The sequence below is a fragment of the Hermetia illucens genome, chromosome 2 (assembly GCF_905115235.1).
Source record: "Hermetia illucens chromosome 2, iHerIll2.2.curated.20191125, whole genome shotgun sequence".
NCBI lineage: Eukaryota > Metazoa > Arthropoda > Insecta > Diptera > Stratiomyidae > Hermetia > Hermetia illucens.
The window spans coordinates 137,496,575-137,521,525 of NC_051850.1; the positions used below are offsets into that span (position 1 = coordinate 137,496,575).

The 24,951-nt window shown below is 42.1% G+C and overlaps 2 protein-coding genes across 2 annotated transcripts; both read right to left on the bottom strand.

Moving 5' to 3' along the window:
• Positions 1-426: 426 nt before the first annotated feature.
• LOC119649053 (larval cuticle protein F1-like) lies at positions 427-1,049 on the bottom strand. Its single transcript, XM_038051031.1, has 2 exons — positions 927-1,049; positions 427-858 (listed from the first exon to the last, which is right to left on the bottom strand). The coding sequence occupies exons 1-2, from the start codon at positions 936-938 to the stop codon at positions 481-483; spliced, it is 390 nt and encodes a 129-aa protein (XP_037906959.1). The 5' UTR covers positions 939-1,049; the 3' UTR covers positions 427-480.
• A 7,322-nt stretch (positions 1,050-8,371) lies between these two features.
• LOC119649344 (cuticle protein 38-like) lies at positions 8,372-8,954 on the bottom strand. The gene is made up of 2 exons (XM_038051452.1): positions 8,794-8,954; positions 8,372-8,731 (listed from the first exon to the last, which is right to left on the bottom strand). The coding sequence occupies exons 1-2, from the start codon at positions 8,803-8,805 to the stop codon at positions 8,441-8,443; spliced, it is 303 nt and encodes a 100-aa protein (XP_037907380.1). The 5' UTR covers positions 8,806-8,954; the 3' UTR covers positions 8,372-8,440.
• Positions 8,955-24,951: the final 15,997 nt, after the last annotated feature.

Consider the following 24,951-nt stretch of genomic DNA (forward strand, 5'->3'; position numbering starts at 1 on the left):
ATCCAGTCATCAGAAACTACGGCAAGAGAAAGGAAGCTTTTATTAACATTGGGAATCATATCCTCATCTTTTAAATTGGCCACACCTCCTGCAGTATACTCATAACGTCCTTTAAAATTGTTCAGGCTCGGGAAGAGAGAAAGCGAGAAGAGGAGAAGAACGACGATTCTCAGAGGACGCGGAGTCTCCTTGTGTCCCGAAATAGAGTAACGAAATTCAAGAGTGATAATAAAAGGATCAGTATAATTTTCACCACGGACCTAGATCTCTCTAGGTAATTCCGAAGCTATTTTGATGCCTTTACGATGGGGGTAGTTTCTCATATTACTACATTTCCAGAATGATCTTCATCCTGAATGCAGAGTTTCTATAAATATTTCCAAGATGAAAACAAGTAGATTTTCGATGGAGTTGAGAAATTTATTTACAAAAGTTCTATTTCAAAATGTGTACCAAATTGTCTAAAAAGAACTTAACTATTTACTTGAGCAGAACGGGGGCTGGAGCAGCAATTGGGGCTGTGTAGGCAGCAGCAAATGGAGCGGCGTAAGCAGCAGCAAGTGGAGCAGCAGCAAATGGAGCAGCAATTGGAGCAGCAAGTCGGGCAGCTACTGGAGCAGTGTATGCAGCAGCTACTGGGGCGGTGTAAGCAGCAACAGCAGCTGGGAAAGCGGCGGAGTGAGCAATGGAATGAGCGTTGTAGCTGCTGGCATATGGAGCCACAAATGGAGCAGAGTAAGCAGCGGCGATGGGGGCAGCAGCTAGAGGAGCAGCAAGTGGAGCGGAGTATGCCAAAGGAGCTGCAGCAAGGCCGGGCTTAGCAGCTGCGGAGGCGACGAGCATCAAGCAAACAGCGACCTGGAAACAACGGGAAACGAATATAAATCAAAAAAGATTTCTTGCAGGTGAGTGGTGAGCAAACTTACGAATTTGAACATTTTGAATATGTTTAGGTTTTTGTATGTCTTCAATGAAGAATGGGTGAGTTGTGATATACTTTCTGAATTCACGGCTGCTTTTATAGTCAATCTATTTAAGTGGTAATTGTTGCAGTTGATATGTTTAATATTCAAGAAGTGTTATTGTGCAGAAGTGCGAGGCAGCGGCTGTTTAATTTACCTCTGCCCTGCTATCGAGACCGATCGGCCAAGAAAAAAACATGTTTGGACGGTAATTAAGAAGTGATTACATAAATTTTTATTTATTATAACTGTTCGATCCTTAATACACAGGAAGGTATCCTTGTGCTAGAAATTCTGTCAATTATTATTGTAAGCATTTTTTAGGTTGAAATTATCTATGTAAACCAAAAACATTTTGAATGACGTATAATGAGATAATGTAAATTTGGTGAGTTAGGTGGTTATTGTAACAAAAGCAAAGCAATGATCTGTACGCAATCCAAAAAACTCTAATGGTGCAGTACATAGTTTATTATTATAGTCTACTTTTCAAGCAGCAAGAATTGGCGATTCTTATTATCAAACATAAAAGATAGACGGTCCATTTTATAATTTCATCCACAAAACTTTCATGGCTGTTAACTTCCTCCTAGTATTTCTTTGTGATTGGTGCACTAGTTTACTGCTTTCCCCTACATTGCATAAACACACACATTCTTATTCACATATTTAGGTATTGTCTTCATCACTTTCATTTTCTCCACATTTTAACTACCGGGAAAACCGGATAGCACCAATCAAGGGAAGACATACAGACAATTCCGGACCCGTTTGAAGAAGGCAACTGGCAAAAGAAAGAGGAAGCATTTCAAAGAGTTATGCACAGATGCCGTCTCTACGCACCTTCTGAAAGAAAATGATGCCATTCAGTTTCCTCACTTCGAAAAAACAGTAGCAAGCATGATACTTCCCGTTACTGAAGGGGAGTTGCGGGAAGTATTTGATAGGATCCTTGATAAAGAATTGCAGCTAGTAGTAAAGACGAGCCCTATCCTCTTCGCCAGCACGTAAGGGTATGCCTAAAAGGATAAATATTCCCTGCTCAGTGTAAAAGCAAAATTTGGTGATTTTTCACGAACCAACTAACCAAGTGGAGATCCAGCATCATGTCGTTCGATTGGGAAGATTATGGAGGGAGTTATATACAGCAAACTGTTACCCATCGTCGAAAGCGACAATAAAGTGTCCCAGCGACAGTACGGGTTTAGTCGCGCTCATTCAACGGTGGGCAATAAGCACGGTGGTTAGCTCTCAGAGAGAACTCTCTGGTACGGAACAGATGAGGATACCACAAGGATCGACACTGGGACCCTTGTGTGGAATGCCGTATATATGTCCCACAGAAGGCTACAATTATAGGCTTTGCCGGTAACTTGTAATTCTGCCTGTAAAGCACCCAGACGATGTGGAGGTTTACGCGGCGCAGACGATCAGAGCGGCAAAAATCTTAAGAATTGTGTCAACTCGTAGCTTAATTCCCCATGGTTTCGTTCAAACCATTTCTGTATATCCGGAATAATGCGGCATATCCAATGACCAGTTTGTGACTCGTCCCATCGCTTTTGCCACTCTTCGATAGATTCCCACCGTGCTAGCTGCCGTTGAAATGCGCAAGACTCTCCAGCTGCATACGTTTTGTCGCAGAGTCGCCGGCCTTCATTCGTCAAGTTGTCTATGGGGAGCCTCCCTGCTAGTACATATGCTACTTCTCCTGATGTTGTCCGATACGCACTGCATACCCGGAGTGCACTTAATCGATACGCCATTCCCAATTGTCGGCAGTTCACTTTGTTATTCAGAACAATTGCCCAAACTGGAGCTGCGTAGAGTAGCACGGAGCTGACTACCCTAGAGAGCAAAAGACGTCGACTTTGTCTTGGCCCACCAATGTTCGGTAGTATCCTCGAGATCGTTGCAGCGATGGAAGACGCTTTGGTTGCGGCGTACTCAATGTCTCTTTTGAAGTTGAGTCTTCTGTCAATAATTGCTCCCAAGTATTTGTGCGATGGTTGGGAGTAAATTGTTTTTTCGCCAACTTTGATTTTCACAGTTGTGTTCTTTCTTCTCGAGCTAATGAGAACTAATTCTGTTTTATATTCAGCAAGTGAAAGGCAGAATTTCGCAACCAGGAACTGATCTCCCATATCGCTTCATTTCCTTAGATCTCGATCTGGTCTTGGTGCTTTGCAACCACTGTTATTCAGCACCCTGTGGCACTTCGCAAGTTGTCGGGAATATTTTTAGCCGATTGCATCGACAGTTGATTTCACCATACGAATTGTTTGTCGGAAAGGCCTCCTTCCTTTTCCGCAATAGAGCCGTCTGTTATATATTACTCATTCAAAATGTTTGCCAATGGTGCTGACCAGACTTATCGGTCTATATGAAGAGGGGTCACCCAATGGTTTACCTACCTTCGGAATGAGTATTAGCTTTTGTAGCTTCCATTGCTCGGGGAATTCTCCTTCCCTAAGGCATGCCGTGAAAACTTGGGCAAACATACCTGGCACTGTCCTGGCGGCCACTTTCAGGGCAATATTAGGGATTCCATCCGGTCCTGGAGTCTTTTTTTCAGTCAATCTCTTTGCTGCGTCTAGAACCTCCTCATTTACCACTACCGGAACTTCGTCGGGATTTAAATGTACTGTAGGCAGACTTGTACAATTCTCATCTACTGGGAATAGAGTGTTCAATATATTCTGCAACAACTCTGGACAAGTAATCGGTGGGGAGCGTTCCCCTTTTAGTGATGACATCAACGACCTATATGCGCCACACCATAGGTCGGAGTCAGGTTCAGTACACATCCGCTTAAATTGTTCGGATTTCCTCTTTGCGATAACTACTTCCAATTTTTTTCTCGCATTTTTAGATTGCACGTGTAGCTCCTCGAACTCAGGTCGGTCTGTTCTGCGCTGGGAGTGTCTCTGACACTTTTTCCGGCATTCCTCAATTTCGGAATTCCACCAAAAATTAGGATTTCATCTTCGGAAAGTGTTACATCGAGGCATAGCGGCATCGCATGCCCGCTGCGATTTTTCCACGACCTGTGAAACTTTGTTTTGTGCGCTTCCCGATAGCAACGTATCTTCCGAAAATACCTTCTTGTCCTGTCTGTCTGTCTGTCTGTCCTGTCCGTCACACGCATTTTTTTCGGAGATGGTTATACCGAGGGGCGCCAAATTCATGCACAATGGTGGGAACTGTGAACGCTCACATAGGCAGTGACTTACATCCTTTTACTTTAAATTTAAGGAGGGAGGGGGGTCTCCATACATGCAAAAGGGGGATGTAACATTTTTTTCATCAAATATAGTCATGTGCGGTATCAAATTAAAGGTCTCGGTTAGTACTTTTCGAAGCCGATCTTACTTTTGATATTTGTTGGAAAGGTGGGGAGTGCGCGGGGTTGAAAGTGATCATTTCTTTAAGGGAGCCCCTCTCAGAAACTACCAAACCGAAAAATCTGGAAAAATCAAGAGGCACTATATGGTGCTTAGGCTCCTAAATACCTTCCAAACCGATATCTGTTCAAATAAAGTTAATAATAGTATCTTACTGTATTTTTTTGTAATTGGATGGAGACCCCCCGTAAGTTCATCCTGGTATGCATCCTAGTATGCGAAATGCAGTGATGTAGGCTATAATGTAGAGCATCATCCTGCAAAGTTTGGTGGAAATCGCACCTTTACTAACAAAGTTATAATACGCCAAAGTTATAACTCCTATATGTTTCATTGCTAAGGTCATTTCTGGGATTTAAAAAAAAATTACAAGTACATCATGCATTAAATTTATTTTTTCGTACAGATAGCAGCGCAAGTGAAATGTCTAGCGAATTGGTAACGGCCTTGGAGAAGAAGGATAAATTGACTATTGTTGAGAATGCGATGTACGCCTCATAACCACAGAAAGATGTCGGGATACCGGAAGCTGTGCACTTCGGGTATAAGATATGAACACAAAATATTCCTTCCTTTGCGAAACTCCAAAATACACATATATACATTCATACCATTGACATAAATATCGTGTTGTGCAGGTATCGGAACGGGACGTATTTTGGGGCCTGATTCACTGTGATTTCTTTCAGATTTTTCGGTTGGATAGTTTCACTTTTGGGGCACATATTTTCAGCCATATCTCTTCATCTCTTCATGTTTCATCCAATATTAGGAATAAGATCAGTTTCGAAAAGTAGTAATCGAGCCCTTTCCTTTGATACCCCATATTTTGTGTAAAAAAATTATACCTCCTCTCGTATGTATGGGGAGGCCCCCTCAAGTCCAACACAAAATGGCGCCGCTCGCTGTATGTAAAGGCACACACGGACCACATATTCCTACCACATTTCGTGACAATCGGTTTTGTCGTTTCCGAGGAAATTAGGTGTAACAGACAGACAGACGGACAAACAGATAAACGGATATACGCGAAATAAACGAGTATACGAAAAAGAGGAGGATCCTCTAAATAATCACTAGGTGCTTAAGAGAAAAAGCGGACAGGCAATTCTGAAAACCAGCACTAATAGTTCAGAAGGGGAAAACATACAGCGAATGTAGGAACGTCGGCCAGGGTCGAGAAGACCAAGACGAAAGAAAACAATAGATGGAATAAAGTTCATCGTCAATGGCGCAACAACACGTATACCGTCCAGGCCTGCCTTAATAAGGAACTCCAGACATTCCGGTTTTGCGCCGAGGCTCACCAATTCGATATCCCTAGAAGTTGCTTGGTCTCCTCGCCTACGCCATCGTTCCATCTCAGGCAGGGTCTGCCTCGATTTCTTTTTCTAACATAGATATTGCCCTTATAGACTTTTTGGGCTGGATCATCCTCATCCATACGGAATAAGTGACCCGCCCACCGTAACCTATTGAGCCGGATTTTATCCACAGCCTGGCGATCGTGGTATCGCTCATAGATTTTGTCATTCGTAGGCGGCCAAAATTCTTCGGAGGTTTCTTCTCTCGAACGCGGCCAATAGTTCGCAATTTTTCTTGCTAAGAACCTAAGTCTCCGAGGAATACATGTGGACTGGCAAGATCATTGTCTTGTACAGTAAGAGCTATGATCCTGTGGTGAGACGTTTCGAGCGAAGGAGTTTTTGTAAGCTGAAATAGGCTCTGTTGGCAGCCAACAACCGTGCGCGGATTTCGCCGTCGTAGCTGTTATTGGTTGTGATTTTCGATCCTAGATAGGAGAAATTATCCACGTTCCCAAAGTTGTAGCTTCTTCGCCCTCTTTCTACCCAGTTACTGGCCTACGCTGACGATATTGACATTATAGGAAGAACAATCCGAGATGTACACTCTACCTTCATGCAGATCGAGCAAGCGGTGATTGACGCGAGATCTTGGGCTGCACATTAATGAAGGCAAGGAAGTACATGGTGGCAACGTCAGCGCCAAAACCAAAACCGAAAGAACGTACAACATCGAATTGCACTGGTCGGACGAAAACAATGAAGGCAGGACACTGCAACATTGAGACCGTTGAAAATTTCTCTTATCTAAGGTCGAAAAGCACAACCGATACGGCTAGGACGATGAAATCCGGTTGTTGGCTGTCAACAGAGGCTATTTCAGCATACCGAAGCTTTTTCGCTCGAACCGTCTCACCATGAAGTTAAAGTTCTTACTGTATAAGACAATGATCTTTATGTATTCCTCGAAAACCTGCGTTTTAAGAAAAAAACTGCGAACTCTTGGCCGCGTTCGAGAGAAGGATTCTCCGAAGAATTTTTGGCCCCCTACATGAGGATGGACGATTCCGTAGCCTACATAACGACGAAATCTATGAGCGATGCCATGATCGTCTGGTTGTGGATAAAATCCGGCTCAACAGGCTGCGTAATCCGTATGGATGAGGATGAGGAAGATCCACCCGGAAAGTCTATAAGGGCAATATCAATGGTAGAAAAAGAAGACGAGCAGACCCTGCCTGAGATGGAGTAATGGCGTAGGTTAGGACGCCAGACAGTTTTTAGGCATATCGAATTGATGGACCTCGGCGCAAAACCGGGATGGGTGGAGTTCCTTATTAAGGCAGGCCTAGACCGGATTCCAGTTATTGGGCCGTTGATAATGATTTGTCTTTCTTAGTAACAAGCACGTAATATATGTATATATTTTGTAAGATATTCAACTTCCCGTGATATTCACATTCAGTCTTGAATTTTCACAGAAGCGACAACTTTGATCTATCATAACTTTGTCAGTAATAGTACGATTTCCACCTAACTTGGTAGGATTATGCTCTATATTATAGCCCACATTGCTCTCATGGTTGTAATTAAGTAAGGTTGAGTAGGTTTTGAGAATGGGTCCGTTAAAGAAATTATCACTTTCGACCCCCGGCATTCCCACCCTTTCTATCAAATATGGAAACTAAGACCGAATTGAGACCTTTCGTTTGATAACCCGCATAACTAAATTTGGGGGAAAAAATATACACTCCCCAATGTATAGGGAAGGAAAATGCAAGTAATAGACAAGTAGACAGACAGACGGACGTACAGACCGGCAGACGGATAGACAGTAAACCTATTTGAATAAGGTTCTGTTTTACGCAAAACCTTAAAAAACTATAGCTATGTCTACACTTATAACACGTGTCCTGCCTTTTCGGACAGCCTTCGACACAATTGCGCTTGCAAGTGCCGCCACGAAATGTATTGAAACATTCGTGGACTATCTAACCTACAGCGAATCTGGCAACACAAGGCCCAGTGCCCACTGAATTAAAGCTGGCACACATAGGCCGAAGGCGTGGTCAAGAGAACTTAGCTCTCTCTGTTAGCCAGCCGGGACATTGTGAGGCAACTAAAATCTACAACAACAACAAAAAATTACTTGAAGAAGACACTTCGAATTAAGACAACATAGGTGAAATTAGTGAAGTGAAAAGTATCTATTGGCTAATCAACTAAAATTCTAGCTTATCACTAGAATAAAAGGCATTTTTGCACAGGTCATTAGTTAATAAGATAATAAGATAAGATACAATAACAAACAAGGTTGTATAAAAGCATCTTTTTAAAGAGATTGACGATGTAGTAAGCGAGTTGGCTGGGCGTCATCCTCTTGACCTTATAGCCTCATCGCCATTTGTTCGCCTCAATGCTGCTACATACCAAAAAGAAGCTGTCTGGATATCTTATGCTCCACAAAGGAATGAACAGAAGGCATACAGCGATATTTGTTCAAAATAAAAATTATTTTGAAAATGAAAAAAATGAAAACATCTACCCATAGAATGGAGAATTTGAAAAGGGGTGGTCTTTATGCATATTCAAAGTCTTGTGGTCTAGTTTGAAGTCCTAGTTTGGTCATGGGTGCTAGCGAAATTAAATGATAATTAGACTGGATATTCTCCTACATATGTATAATATAAAAAAACTGTGGTTTCACTGGACTAGAAAAATTTATTTAAGCAGTTCTAAGTCAACATTTGTTCAATTCCACTTAGTCCGTTTACTTGAGCAAGAACGGGGCTGGAGCAGCAATTGGAGCAGCATAAGCAGCGGCCAATGGAGCAGCAGCAATTGGGGCTGTGTAAGCAGCAACTGGAGCAGCTACAGCAGCTGGGAAAGCGGCGGAGTGAGCTATAGAGTGAGCATTGTAGCTGCTGGCGTATGGAGCGACGATTGGGGCAGAGTAGGCAGCGGCGATGGGGGCAGCAACAGGAGCGGAGTAAGCCAAAGGAGCAGCAAGAAGTCCGGGCTTAGCAGCTACGGAAGCGATGAGCATCAAGCAAACAGCGGCCTAAAGACGAACATAAAATTATTCTCGCTGGAAAGTCTATAAATTCAAATTGATCAACTTACGAATTTGAACATTTTGATTGGATTTAAGTTTTTTCTGTCTTCAGTGAAGATAGGAGGAGTTGTAATACACTTTCCGAATTCGCCGCTGTTTTTATACTGAACTGATTTCAAATTGCAACTGTTGTACTTCAGTCGATTAATATTCACAACAACATACCACCAACAAGCAAAGTGGCTGATTTCAAAATTGAATTGAGGCCTTTTACTTAAATACCTTACAAAATGAATTGATTTAGATACAATCATCTATCTGTTATTGTATTTCTTATTTCGTTTGTTTGGCGAGGTGACGAAGAGGAACCAATTAGATTGCTAAAGTTCCATTTAAATAATAAATCAAACATGTTTTTTGGCTAACGCCTACATTTTAAAATATTGGTAAATTCCAGGCCAACATAAATAAATTTCTTCAATTGAAGAACATCTCAATACTTGGTTTGTAACTTCAAAATTACAAATCTCAAGGTTTTTCGATTAAGCTATTTCCAATGAAAGACATGTATATACATAGACAGTCGCATTTGTGGGAAGTTCTGCATCTTTCACTTTAATTTCTAGATCTATATGTAGTGTTTCCGAAAATATCTGAGAAGTAAGTAGTAAGTAAAACTATCCTGCAAAGAGTCTATACGTTTAAGGGTGTCATCCCGTGTGAATGCCGTTTTTTGGCCTTATTTTGATATTTTTTGTGAAGAACCGGATAAAGATACAAATACGAATTTTTCACCATAGATTTACTAATATCTTGAGTGTGCATAGTAATTTTTGAACCCCGATCGCATAGTTGGTTATTGAAATACAGGACAATTTATACACACATCTCCAAAAAAGGTGTTTTTCGGCTGCCACGCTAGAGGGCGCTGTGATCATCTTAAAGAAAAAAGTAAACGCAAACTGGGATTATTAAAAAATATTAAAAGCTAAATTTTTGGTGCCGTGTTAAACTTTTTTTGTGAATTTTGGTGTTTTTTCACGGCTTCTTCAATGAATAAAAAAACTACTGAACGAATCGCAATTATCCTAGTTTGAGGACCGTAGAAATATGTTCTGAATAAGTCCTGAAAATTTCAAAGAGTTTCGTTGGATAGATTTTGGGCTATGGTGGCAGCAGATTTTCAACATGCAGTTTCAAGAAAAACGCATTTAAAAAGTAGAATGCGATTTTTAGCCATAAAACGTTAAGTGACTCTTAATCTGCTATACCTAATCCATAAACCTTAGGGTTCTTGAAGAAATACATGTAAAGCCTTGGCTTTAATTTTTGTCCTTTTAGCGAATTCATTCGAACGTCATGCAGATCGATAAATACGCGTTTTATTACGGCGATCGACGTAAATCTGGCATGTTACTTATCACGTATTTAACACTATAATTTCCGAACGACTCCGGTTATCGAAAAACCACTTTGCCCATATATTCTACACTATATCTAGATATAACTGATGCCAAAAAAAATTCGATTCTGGGAATCCGACACACGGGATTGACCCCCTTAAAGTGATAAACTGTAAGCTTTCGATCTGGTCTGGTGTAATCTAGAACTATTACATATTAACAATCTTTCATATCATCATACGTTAAACTTAATTTGAACAAGACCGTTTGATACATGTACCTTTCTGGGGTAAACTGCCCCATGTTATTTACATAGCATGCTTATCCCAAGCCCGGGGAAAGAAAGAGGGTTTGAGGCTATCTACTATCCTCAGTAAAACAATAATAAAATCCTGCGAACAGAGAAAGAGATAAATGAAGTATAATTGGAGTTATTCCACTATGCTAAATCCTACCTGATAGGCTCCGCGACACACCGACTAAGAAAATGCATCCAATGTCGTTAAAAACAAAATTATCGCGATGAATGCTAAGCCTCCAAGAATTGTTGGGGCGCTCATCTCAGTCGAAGTGGCAGGAAGGGCCACAGTTTTGTTGAGAAATGGGCAATAGTTCTTGACGCTTGGACGCCGTAAGGAGGAAAGTAAGTTAATCTCAGTAAAACAAATACATATATATACGCTAAATATTTGCACCCTAACTGGAAACACGAAGAAACTCGCAAGAGTCCTTCGAAAAGGCGCATTGCTTTCTGCGTTGTAGTAGAAACCCGATGGTCGCCTGTCGAAAGCTGCAACATATGTTAAAACGCGAACGCGGTAAAAATGACTATAAACATCTCTATTTTGATAGCCTACGAACTCAATACGGTGCTGGCATTGCCATCTCACAGGGTTCCCGTGATGCCATTAAAGAAGTCGAACGATTTGATGACCGACTGATAAAGGTCACTATTATATCAGTTGATCGGACTACTCACTTCTTCATCGCGTACGCACCACAGATAGGTCAACCTGGTACCGAGAAAACTGTCTTCTGACAACTTCTTGATACACCAATCTATATACGTACCTGCTGATGGCTATATCGTTAATGCAGGCGACTTTAATGGTCATATGGGAGAAGAAAAAGACGGCAACAGGTGCTATGGGGGAAAAAGGTTTGGAGCACGCTATAAGGGTGGGAAGCGTATAATGGGCCGAAGACCTCGTACTTGTGAATACTTACTTAATCAAACAGTTGTCCCATCTTCCTACATTTTATAGCGAGAACAGTACCAGCATTTTACCACCGTCATCGACTGCAAAGCCAGTCCCCATGAGAGCATCGCACCTCAACATCGGCCGTTGGTTGCCGCCTTGCGAACCAAGCCACCGATAAAACAGCGTAAAGAATGTACTGGTTGCCACGTATTAAATGGTGGCGATTTCCCTCTTTACATTGCATTTCTGGATTTGGAGAAGGCGCTTGATTGTGTGCCATACGAACTGACTTTTGTTTTACACAAAACCTTAAAAAAGGGGAGAGGAGATCAATGAATGCAATGTGAAGAACTCCTTAACAGTCGTAATCCGCTAGGACTCATGGAGAGCAGACCCCTGAAGCAGAGGAATTACCTTTCATACCGCTTAGTGCAAAAATAGTTGAGTTGTCTAAATTCATCAAGGACAAACACAACGTGCAACAAGCCGCTAAAAATATAGTGACAGCTATAAGAGAACGAAGGGAGGAGGAGGAAATTCCAAGGGTAAGTCAAAATCTGCTGCCCCAACGGTGTCACAGGCGACACAAGTGACACTTAATCGTATTGCAATCAACCTGCCATCAAACAAGAGAGTGCGGGAAAAAGATATGAATTTTGTGGGAAATCACCAGGTACTAAGAGGAAAAAGGCCATACAAATAGTTCCGAAAAACGGAGCTAAATGCACCGAAAAGAGAAAGCAGGTCCCCCAAGTACGAGCTTCGGCAATCGAATCGGTAAAATCCAAGGGGAATGAAAACGGTGGATGGGCCAAGGTAGTTAATAAAAAGGCGCAGAAAAAAGCAAAAGCGCGAATTCGCCCGGAAGCAATTATGATCTCCAGCAACGTTTTGTTTGTCCTACGCGGATATACTGAAAAGGTCAAACTGACCCCGACCTAAAAGATCTAGGCGGAAATGTCAGCAAAATTCCAAGGACCCAGAAGGGTGACCTCATGTTTGAACTAAAAAAAAAACAGCTTGAGAGAAACTGCTTACCTCTGAGCTCAGATTAAGAACTCACTTCAGGAGAGTGTCGCGGTGCGGAACCAAAAACATGCTGTCTATATACAGTGCAAGGCTTTGTATGCGCGAAAATTAACGGGGTATATGTGTACTGCTGCTACGCTCTACCAAGCCTGACACTTCCGAATTCGAGGAAATGCTTGACAGTCGTGTTCTAGACGCAAGGGTGATTGCTGGTGATTTCAATGCTTGGGCCCGTGAGTGGGGTAACAGAGAGGCAAATGCAAGGGGCCGCAGTCTACTAAACGCTTTTGCACAGTTGGATATAATTTTGGCCAACGAAGGTTATGTAAACATCTTACTTTTACGAAAGCTCTGGATGGGCAGGCCTTGATAGAGGTGTTTCTAGACTAACCTAAAAAAGCAGGCGCCTCTACAGGAAGGCTGTCCATGTGGCACAATGCATCGCTAAAACGTGTGATGCGTCTATGCCTCAGAGGTGGTCATTCCCCAGTAGAAGACCAAACTACTGGTGGAATATTGAACTGGCCAGTCTTCGATCAGCCTGTTACCGGACTAGAAGAGCGGCTCAGACCAAGGGCAAAAAGAGTGGGCCTATAAGGAATCCCACAGAACCATTAAGCTCGCTATGCAACGGAGCAAGAGAGAATGCTTCAAAAAGCTTTGTTGGGAAACGGACGTAAACCCGTGGGGAGCGCCTATAGAATCGTGATCATCTCCGCAGATAACGTGCCCTTCACACTTCTAGGCGTTATTCCTCCAGCAAAAAGAGTGCACCGATACATTCCAATGGCCTCTGAATGTGATGGCAATACTGCCAGTCACCAGTGAGGAGCTGTTGGAGATCTGCGGGAGAAAAGGAGATAAGGAAGCTCCGGGTCTGGATGCCGTGCCGAATTGCGCCCTTAAGCTTGCCGTGAAATCCAGACCGGACATATTCGCTGAGTGGTTCGAAGTATTCATGTCCGAGGAGATATTCCATGCACCATGGATGCGACAGAAGTTAGTGCTACTACCTAAGGCTAGCAAACTTCCAGGTCAGCCAACCTCATACAGACCTATCTGTCTTTTGGACACTGTGGGGAAAATGTTGGCGCGAGTTATCTATAATAGATAACTCCCAGTTGTTGATAGCCAGGAAGTCCACTCAGATCGACAGTATGAGTTTCGTAAAGCCAGATCAGCAATTGATGACATCAAAATGTCAACTGGCTTGGCCGAAAGTGCAATCCACGGAAAGGCAGTACTAGCAAATATTGGGTGGTGGTGACCCTGGATATGAGAAATGCATTCAATTCGGCCAATTGGAACCTAATATGGGAATCTCTGGCGAAGATTGGTATTCCCGCCTATTCTGGCAGCTATTGTTAACAGCTATTTACAAGAAGGGAGCCTTTGGTACGACACTGATGACGGATCCCAATAGTACGTTGTTCCTGCGTTGTTCCACACGGCTCCGTACTGGGCCCACTGCTGTGGAACATCATGTACAACGATGTACTTAATCTGCCCCTTCCGGAGGAAGCCACGGTGGTGGATTACGCGACCATATAGTGCTGGTTGTGGTTGCAAAGGATATCGAAAATGCTCAGTTATACTCATGCGAAGCGATCAGTGCTTTTAAGGGATGGCTAAAGAGTCCTAGTCTGACACTTGCGGAGGAAAAAACGGAAATCTTCCTTATCACCAAGCGCAGTAAAAGAAATTATGCCCGTATTCAAATTGGGAATCATGTCATCACTTTTAAGCCTGCCTTCAAATATTTCTGAGTGATGATAGACGGGAAGCTCAGCTACAAGCAACAAGTGTAATATGCTTATGACAAAGCATCCACTAGAAGTGGGGCCTTGCAAGGATGATGGCGAACGTAGGGGGGCCACGACATGCTTCCAGATTGCTTATAACTAAGGTAGTGCTTTCGATCCTACTCCATGCAGCTCCAGTTTGGGGAAAGGCATTGTAGGTTACATTTAAAGTTAATAAACTAAGTGCAGTCTACAGAAGGACAGTCTTAAGGGTGTGTTCGGCATTCAGGACTGTCTCAGATGATGTGACATTTGTCATCTCTGGAATGGAGCCCATTGAAATCTTGGCAGATGAGATGACGAACATAGACAATGCGAAGTATATCTCTCCTTTATCGGGGACGAAGAACGCCGAAGGACAGGTATCTTTAAATAAATGGTAAGAGCGGTGGGAAAGCTCGGGAAAGGGTCTGTGGACACACAGCCTTATATGCGCCATCAAGGAGTGGTTGGAGAGACGGCACAGTGATATTAGTTATAATCTTACCCAGTTTCAGTTCAGGTTTAAACTAGAAACCTCATCCGATTGTCCAAACTGTAATGGAGCTCCATAGGAACCAGAGCACGTATTCTTCCACTGTCCGAGGTTTCTGGAACAAAGAAAGAACCAAAGGGAGACCCTAGGAGAGGTGCTGGTACCAGAAAAACTGGTGGCATGAATGCTAGCATGTTAGGAAGACTGGGATGCGATCAACTTCATGGTCGCATCTATCCAGATCAAATTTCGAAAGGCAGAGGACGAAAAGTGACCAAGCGAAAGGTGGTCAGCATTGCGCTCGCCTGAGATTATTACTCTAATTTCACTCAGGTACTCGTTCACAGCTGAGTCGACTGGTATCCGACATCAAATTTCGAAACAAATTCCACTACAACCAGTGAGATTTGAATCGCGATCTTCCGTATGACAGACTATTGCTCTAACCACTCAGCTACCTGGACTCCACAAAGATATTTATGCTCGCAAATTTTATTGTTCGTCCTTCTAGCTATAAAAAAATACTTGTCTTACTTAGGCTTGCTACCAAAGGTGAGTACACTTCGTTAGCGTTTCTTATTAATTTGTGTTAAATATCCACAAAACTGTCTCTTCGAAGACTTTGATATCTATTATTTGTTGGCAGTTTCTTCAGAAAATTCCTCCCTGTTTGGAATCGTAAAGCTTATTTGGTGTGATCCAAATTTACACAAAATTGAAATAAATAATGACCTCGTTCTGATTTTTAGAATAAACTAGGAAGCCTACTAACTGCACTCTAAAGATTCAATTTTTGGGCAAAATAGTATTTCCTCCCATTTCAAAATATCTCACGTCTATTCAAAAACGTTTTACGAGGGTTTTTCTACAGAAAAGATTTTAAACTTCACCCGATCTTCAGTGGGATTTTGTTCAAAAGAAGAAAACTTTTAAGGCGAATATGCGTCTTCGCTTCTTTGTTGCTTTCTTTCAATAGATTTGAATATATTTTAAAGTATAAACAGGAATAGCAGTCAATATTTTAGATGCTAAGAGAACAAGGATTCATTCACATCCGTGCCTACTCTGCAAAGGTCGACCATTTACCTAGGCAGAAAACGTCGAACGCTAAGTTATTGTATGGCTCCACGACGTTCTTATACTTTTTTCAGAATGCTGAAATGAGAAGCCGCCGACAGAGAGCAGGATGAGATTAAATTGAAGACTTACTACTGCTAAAATTAGCCCAACACTGGGTGTAACGCACTACTTGGAACTGCCAAATATAATGTCTATTTTTAGCCACGTCCTCAATTCGATTTACCTGATCAATGGCTAGAGACTCCGCTTTGTAAGTAATACCGGCAATATATATGCGTGAAGTCACCTCACATGCCGACATACTTCATGGGCTTCATGACGGATAAGAAAGGATATCGCTTCCAAAAACATACCCCTTGTTAACTTTTCCGATAATGTTGACAGGTTTTCGGCACATACGGTGAATAATGTGAATGAAGTGTGCACCTACTTGTTCCCGACTCTCTTGCGAGCAAGGTCGTAGCCCTTTCTATGGTTTTACTTGTTTTTACCAAAATGGAGATATAGAATCCGAACACCTTTCCTACCTATTTCAAACCATAGAAAGATAAACAATTGGAGTACGGAGTAAAGTTTAAATATAATAGAGAATAAAGGAGCTAAATGATTCCCCGTCTGGTTCCGGAAAATTTTGGGGTTCGGATCGATGATAGTCACATTACACGCACTTGTACGTAATGTATGTATACTTCTAGTATAAAAATACGGATTTACAGCGTTTACTGGGAGCCTGGAATACAACTTCATTAGGAGTTCCTTATTGATGATACCAGAAGTATTCTCTGCAAATGTTAATGTCCCAAATTTTTAGTGTAGGTGGACTCAGTTGACTTACATTTTTTTATTTGTATGTAAACAAAGAGGCTTCTATTCGATAATTAATTGCTATCGTAAATGATATTCTCCCAATCAGAGAACAATAAATCAAACGACATGATTCCGGTAGTAAGTTTCACATCCTCTTATTTTACGCATCGCGCACTCTAAGAATTTGCAAGTCACATTGAAAATGAAATTGGATACTGACCTGTGCTCTGAGGGACAGCCCCAGGATATCCAATGCTCCAGGAACTGAAATCTGTAGGAGTACAGGGATAGTACCAGCTTAATTAGTTATTGAGTATTTTTAGTATTGTCCTACTATTTATGTAAGGTCGTAGATAAATAAACTTAATTGATTTGACGGTAATTTTGGAAGTCATTGAACTTTGAGTTTTTAGAGCAGTTGAGGAATAGCCAATAGATTTGATGACTATAGGACATAGTTTTAGTTTTAATTTAAATTGCGGTGGATGGAACTGGTATCATCTCGAAGGAGCAAAACATTTCTTGTATACGACTGAGGGTCTTTAATTAGCGATTTTAGATTTTTCAGTAGTGAAGCTTTTCCTCATAGCCGTCAAAGGGTTTTATTATAATAGGTAAAATGTTAGAGACCTTTCCGAAAAATTGAAATTGGTTGTATTACTTCTGAGCTGGAGTAATATTTGGTGATTAGCAGTGAACACTCAGGTTCCAGGCTATCAGACTATGGCCCTTTTCTCAACAGAAGGAACGATCGATATGCCATCGATACAATGTCATTAGAAAAATTTAGTAACCGTCCTGATATCTAACTTACAATACACATGCCGAATGATAAATTTCTACATGGGATATATAGGGAACCACTCTAAGCAACAATATTACAGGACAAACACAATTTTATAATAGTAAACTTTTTGGTTGCCTAAGTCAATTGTCCATCTTTGACCTGCTTGTAGAAATTAACACTATAATCGGTGGTCGCATCTGCAACTGCAAACAAAAGCAATTACATTAAATACAATATTTTCGAGGTTAATATAGAAAAGTTTTCGAAAACTAATATTAATAATTTTTGTTGTTGTTCTCATATAGACCTGATCATGTTGCATATTATCAAATGCCTTTTTAGCGCTAACTCCTGGTTAAGGCAAAATTTTGTGCATGCAAATGCGAATGGTGAGACTGCTATCGGGTAAATGCCAGCGCAATGAGGAACGGCTGAGCCGGTGCTATGAAGTTGAGTTTGGAAATTTCTGGGGGAAGTGAGTGGGAAGTGTTTTAGCTGAATGAAAATGTTCAAAAGGAACCTAGTTATGTGAACTCGGGTTATGCACCAGTTTGAATGAACCGGGTTAAGTTTAACTGAAAGTAGTGCCTCTAGCCGTCTATGAAAAGGCAATTCGATATCCCTAAAAGCAACGCCACAGCTCCACCACAGGCAGGATATTCCCGTGCTCCTTTTCTACAATAGATATTGCCCTTATAGACTATCCGGGATGGATCATCCTCATCCATATCGATTAAGTGACCCGTCCACCGTAACCTATTAGGCCGGATTTTATTGACAAAGTTACGGTCATGGTATCGCTCATAGATTTCGTTGTTATGTAGGCTACGCAATCGTCCATCCCCATGTAGGGGCCAAAAATTCCTCGGAGGATTCCTTTCTCGAACGCGGCCAAGAGTTCGCAATTCTTCTTGCAAAGAACCCAAGTCCCCGAGGAATACATGAGGACTGGCAAGATCATAGTCTTGTACAGTAAGAGCTTTGACCCTATGGTGAGACGTTTCGGCCAAACAATTTTTGTAAGCTGAAATAGGCTCTGTTGGCTGACAACAACCGTGCGCGGATTTCATCATCGTAGTTGTTATCGGTTGTGATTTTCGACCCTAGATAGGAGAAATTGTCAACGGTCTCAAAGTTGTATTCTCCTATCCTTATTCTTCCCGTTTGACCAGTGCGGTTTGATGTTGTTGGTTGATTCGTCTTCGGTGCTGATGTTGCCACCATATATTTTGTCTTGCCTTCATTGATGTGTAGCCCAAGATCTCTCCCCGATAGCCGCCTGCTTAATCTGAATGAAGGCAGTTTGTATGTCTCGGGTTACTCTTCCCATGATATCAATATCGTCAGCACAGGCCAGTAGTTGGGTGGACTTAAAGAGGATGATACCTCCTGCATTTACGTCAGCATCACGGAACACTTTCTCCAGGGCCAGTTTAAAAAGGACGCATGATAGGGGATTCCCTTGTCTAAGACCGTTGTTGATGTCGAGTGGTCTTAAAAGTGATCCTGCTACTTTTATCTGGTCTCGTACATTGCTCAGAGTCAGTCTAGTCAGTCTTATCAAGTTCGTTGGGATACGGAATTCTCTCATGGCCCGAATTCTCTCATGGTACAGTTTTACCCTGGCTATGCTATCATAGGCGGCTTTAAAGCCGATGAAGAGATGATACAACTGATGTCCATATTCCAACAGTTTTTCCATAGCTTGCCACACAGAGAAAATCTGGTCTGTTGCTGATTTACCTGGACTGAAGTCTCTTTGTTATTGGCCAATGATGTTCTGAGCGCATGGGGCTGTGCGGCCTGCAAAATAACGAAGAATATCGTTTAGATGGTACTCAGCAACGTGATACCTCTATAATTGCTAATCAGCGTGATATCTCTTTTTTTTGTATAAGACACATAATGCCTCATTGCCAGTCGTCAGGTATTGATTCACCTTAAGCACAATTTGATGAACCATTTGGAGTAATTGGTCCCCTCCATATTTAACCAATTCGACTGTAATTCCATCGGCTCCTAGCGATTTATGATTTTCAAGCCGATGAATTGCACGGACTGTTTCTTCCATGCTTGGTGTTAGCAGGATTTGCCCCCCGTTTTCAGCTGGCCGGACCTCCAACTCACCGATATTTTGGTTGTTGAGGAGTTCCGGAAATCAGATTTCCCTTTTTGTCTCGGCAGGATGAACATCGAGGTGTATAAGGCTTCATCCTGCTAACTTGTTGGTAAAACTTCCACGCTTGGTGCGGTTGCTCTCTGCACTTTTCGAGTTCACAGACTGTTGGTTCTCCCAGGCTTCCTTTTTCCGTCTGTGAAGTCGCTTCTCTGCTCGCCGGAGTTCATGAGAGTCTCGCGCGTGCTCGCGTCCTTTGAGAAAGCAACATTACTCGGTATGCAGCATTCTGCCGTTCCGTTGCTAGCTTACATTCATCGTCAAACCAGCCGTTCTGACACTTTTTGCGGCTGGGGCGAAGTATCTTTGTGGCCGTATTTATGATAACGTTCTTCAGGTGGTTGTGAAGATCATTTGTTGATACTTCATCTCCAGGATCTCTGTTCACTACCGTTATTGCGGCATCCCCCTATAAGTTCTGACATTCATCAAGATTGAGATTTGGCGGTGTTCGACCAGCACGTGGTCGATTTGGTTGAAAGAGGTTCCATCTGGAGAGACCTACGTATGTTTGTGGACCGCTTTCGCGCAAACCAGGTACTTTCAGGAACCATTTCGTGTGACACTGCTAATTGAATAATTCGCAGTCCGTTATCGTTTGTATTTTGATATAAGCTATGGGAGCCAACGAGTCGCCTGAATACGGACTCCTTCCCTACTTGGCTGTTACAATCCCGGAGTATGATTTTGATATCATATCTAGGATAGGTTTCGAGGATTCGTTCTACTGCCTCGTAGAAGGTATCCTTCTCCGACTCTGCAGTGCTCTGTGTAGGGGCGTGAACGTTAATGAGGCTTATATTTCTAAATTTGCTCGCAAGCCCACAGTGCATAGCATACTTCATCCTTCTCCGTCTGCAGGTTTTCGTTAAGAAAGCTCCCAGCGGTTATCACGTGGAGGTGGAGATAGGATTTGGTAGTCGAGCTGTTGGTTTTGGTTCAACAGGCGTTTGCCAGGTTTTATGCTCCAATATCGAGCACGTATGCAGAATGGTGGACTTCTGCATGGTTTGAACCAGACTGTGTGAGAGCCCCAGGACATCAAGGGAAGTCGTTAGGTATGTAGGTACAATACCTGTATCTGACAATATTATGGGAACTACAACCTCAAAGTAAACCTTCTTCTCCACGTATTTCCTTTCGATGTTGCTATTATGGGTCAATACAATACAAAACATCAACAATAATATACGCCGAGCAACCCGTCTTTTCAACTAGACGCATGTCAGGATTATTGTGTGGTTTGTGGCGATCAGTTAAAACTTGACGGTTTCAATGCATACTGCAGGTTTTGGGGAATCCCTTTACATACAATGTTATGCTTGTTCGTATATTGGACCGATGCCGCAGCTAGTGAACTTGGCGATAATGATGTTCCGCCAGGTCAACCATGTCCATACCTCCGATGTCACGGAGGAACGTAGAATTTGGACAAAGTGGTCGATATCCGCCGCTAGATGTTTCCCAGATCGGTTTTCATCCACGGCAATATTTCCAATGAATAAGCCAGTGAAGGGATAGCGAATACATTAAATGTGCTTTATTCTTCCCCGAAAGATGCGATTTCAGGACCAGCAGAGCAGATCATCCTTTAGATTACCAACGCGAACATGGGTTCCTTGTAGAATACCTAGGTACTTGTAGAAGTCTGTCTCGGTTATAGCATGGATGTGCAGGTCACCAGTACTACGTCCGGCATGCGGCTCGTGATGACGTTTGCGGATGGGTTGGATTCGCCACTTGTCTAGTCCAAATTCCATCCGAATATCAGGGCTGAACTGTCGATTATTCACAACAGATTCCTAAGGTGGTCGTCAGTACCAGCATATATCTTGATGTCATCTAAGTACATGAAGTGTGTCAGGTCGCACTAAGCACGTAGTCCATATTTAATTACAAAATCATGCCTTGTAACATTATTCAGTAGCCATGAAAGGGGGTTCAGTGCCATGCAATACCAAAGGGGACTCAATGAACCCTCTGGAAGATGCCTCCCTGTATATGGATGAGCTCTGAGGTATAACCATCCTCAGATGAATGCACTGATAAGGTGGTATCCCACCCTTCCATGACTGCCACCAAAAACTTTATCAGTTAGGAATGAATGCGACGAAGGCGGAGGACATCAATTAGCCAGGTATGCAGGACGCTCTCCAAAGCCTTGGCATAATCAATATAGCAACTAAAAAAGCGCCCTTCTGCTCCTCGGACTATTTCTAGAAAGACAATGACGCGCACCCAAGGTTGAAACAATACATTAATTCTAAGAAATCTGACATTTGACAAATTGTTTCTAAAAGCACGAAAGAATGTAAATATGTAAATGGTGGAAATCATTTTTAGTTGTTGTTTGTTTGTTTTTTGTACCAAAAGTCGGAAAAGGGAGGGATATCTAAACATGCCCCATTAAGTTCATGGGGAAAGCATGCTCCCGCCACTCCTCTTCATTCTTATCATAAAAATTATAATACCGGACATTCAATTTGCTTCCGAAAGAGGGAAAGGTTTAAAATGTAGGGCGGTCAAAGGGTAGTATATGTCCCAGCGTGAAACGTGGATTTGTCCACGATGCAAAATTGTGCCAACTGGTTCTCCTAGTTGGGGGTTGGGTAGAGCTAACAACCCTACACCTAAAAAGTTTCGAAACTACGAAAGAACGTCCATTAGAGGGGATACTACAGAGCAAATTTCCTAGGCAACCGTAAAAATTAAATCAGCTGTTATGGGCTTTGAAAACATTCGCGACGAGTTAAGCACTCTGCGTTGGTGAGACAAATTTCAAAATATAGGGTTCATTAACATTTGCGCTCATACAGACAAGACTGCAGGGCCGAATAAGGGTACTTCCACCGAGGCAGTAGCGCGAACTTACGAAGCCTGTCCTAGGGATGATATTAAATCATTCTGGAAGATTTTAATAGCCAAGTAGGGACAGACTGTCGGTTCCCATAACTTGCATAAAACTGCCAATGACAGGCGGTTGCGCATTATCCAACTAGCAGTCTCTCACGATATGGTTGTTGAAAATATCTGGTTTGCTCAGAAACGGGACACAAGCATACTTAGAGATGCCATTTAATACCTATAAGGAGCTAACGGATGCCAGTTAATTGAAGACCCATCAGCAAATGATTTTCACAGCCATCTGAAGAACGTTGTCATTAGTACAACTACAAATATACTTGGCTCCGTAGCAAAAAAATAGGAACGACTGCTTCAACGATAAATGTAAGCTAGTAAGGTACGAGAGAATGCTAGATACCGGGCAATGCTGCACTCTTAAAAAACGCGAGAACGCGCAGAGACCTATCACGAACCTCATCGAGCGGGAAAGCGACCTCACTGATTGACAAAGCTAGCCTGGAAGAACAACAACCAAAACGTCGATGAGGTTCCGCCAACTAAAAACGACGAATAAATGCTACTATCACCAACCGGGGAGGAATCGATCCGTGCAATTCATCGGCTTAAGAAACATGAGTCATTAAGGATAAATAGAATTACAGCCGACCTGGCTAAATATGCAATCGACCGACTACAAGCGGTTCATCAACTGATGTTCATGGTGTAAGACAGCGAATCATTGCATGACGATTGGCAATGAGGCATTATCTGTCCAATCCCTAAACAGGGAATATCACGCAGTGAATGTAGAGGTATCATGTTGCTAAGTACCATCTATAAGATATTTCCATACTCCCAGAACATCTCTGTGCAGCAAGCAATGGAAAAACTCTTGGAATATGACCTTCAGTGCACCATCTTTTTATAGATTTCAAAGCCACCTATGATAGCATAGCCGGGGTACAACTGTACGTGGCTATGTGTGAGTTCAGCTGACTGTGACCATTGTGCTAAGGCAGAAAATAACAGCAGGATCACTCTTCAGACCATTCAACATCAACAACGGTTTAAGGCAAGGGAATGACATATGGTGTACTCTTTTTATCGTAGTCTTGGAAAAAACGTACGTGAATCCTGTTTAAACCTACCCAATGCTGACGATATTGATTTTATTGGAAGAAAAGCAGACGCCAATCGACGCAAACTCTTCGGCTACGCGTTAATGAGGGCAAGACGAAGTACCTGGTGCCAACGTCAGCACCAAGAACAAAAAAGCAACAACATCAAATTTCACTAGTCAAATGAGAAAAACCAAAATAAGAAACTACAACTGCCAGTTCTCATATATTCCCCGCAGAATTGGATTTTAGCGCATTTGAGAGAGGAATCTTTCGATCAATTTTTGGCCTTCTGCATTAGGATGGATGGTTCCGTAGCCTCTATAACAACAGAACGATACCCATACCGTCTGATTATGGATAAAATCACTTCACATCAGATGGTGCCATGACGTAGGCCAGGAAGCCAGACAGCTATCGACGAATATCGTATTGGTGAACCTAGTACCGAAACCAGAATGTCTGAAGATACTAAAGCAAACCTAAACTGAATACCAGGTGTTGCACCGTTGATGATTAATTTTCAACTTTATTTTCACATGCGTTGTTGCGATATGATTCGCTGATTGTGGCCACTTTGATTTCCTCGCATATGTAGATTGTTTTCAAGGCTAGGTCCTGTGAATGCTATTGTCAATAATTTGTTGGCACTTCGCAAATAACTGCTCAATTAGTTTTTCTGCACAAAATATCCTAAACAAAAAAATCATTTTATAAATATTTTTTTAATAAATTAATTAATTGATTTCTAATTATTTGTACTTTCATAATTTACACTTTTGGGGACCACTTTTCTAAAATTTAGAATTTCTGTCCACTGTTTTATATTAAATCATCGTAAGTAGTACGAAGACGACGAAGTCGCCGGGAAACCAGAATACTGAGAAAGTGGTGAAGAATATGAAACGTACGGTGAAGGATAGCCACTATAGAAAGGACTCGAGTAAATGGGGCTGCTCGCGAGCGGTTGAGCCTGGTAAGCTGATACAAATGGCGTTGAATACGGTGAGGAATATGCAGGAGCGATCGGTGAAAGGTAGTTGGAAGTATATGGTGAAGGCGATGAGTATGGATATGGTGAAGAATATAGGGACGACAATGGTGAGCTGTATCCGAAAGGGCTATATCCTGGCGCTGCTTCGATGCTTCTTACTGTCAAAATAATAAATGCAAACTGCAAAGAATTCCCAAAATATGAAAACCTACAGATTAACGGAAAAACATCAAAACTTATCTACTTACCACTTTGACAATTTCCATTGCTGCTTTTCACAAGTTTTTCCTACACTAGATGCGTCTTTGGTGTAACGAAACGTGGAATTGAACTGATTTTCTTGGTCAGGTTGCTTTTATAGGAATCTTACTTTCGTCGTTGGATTCTCGATTAATTATTCTATACGCATGGCCTTGAAGAGCTTTTTGAATAACAATGAAAATTGACTTCTGCTAATTATGTTGTTTTCGATTAGGTAAAATGCATCTTTTTCTGAAAATCAAAGGTGG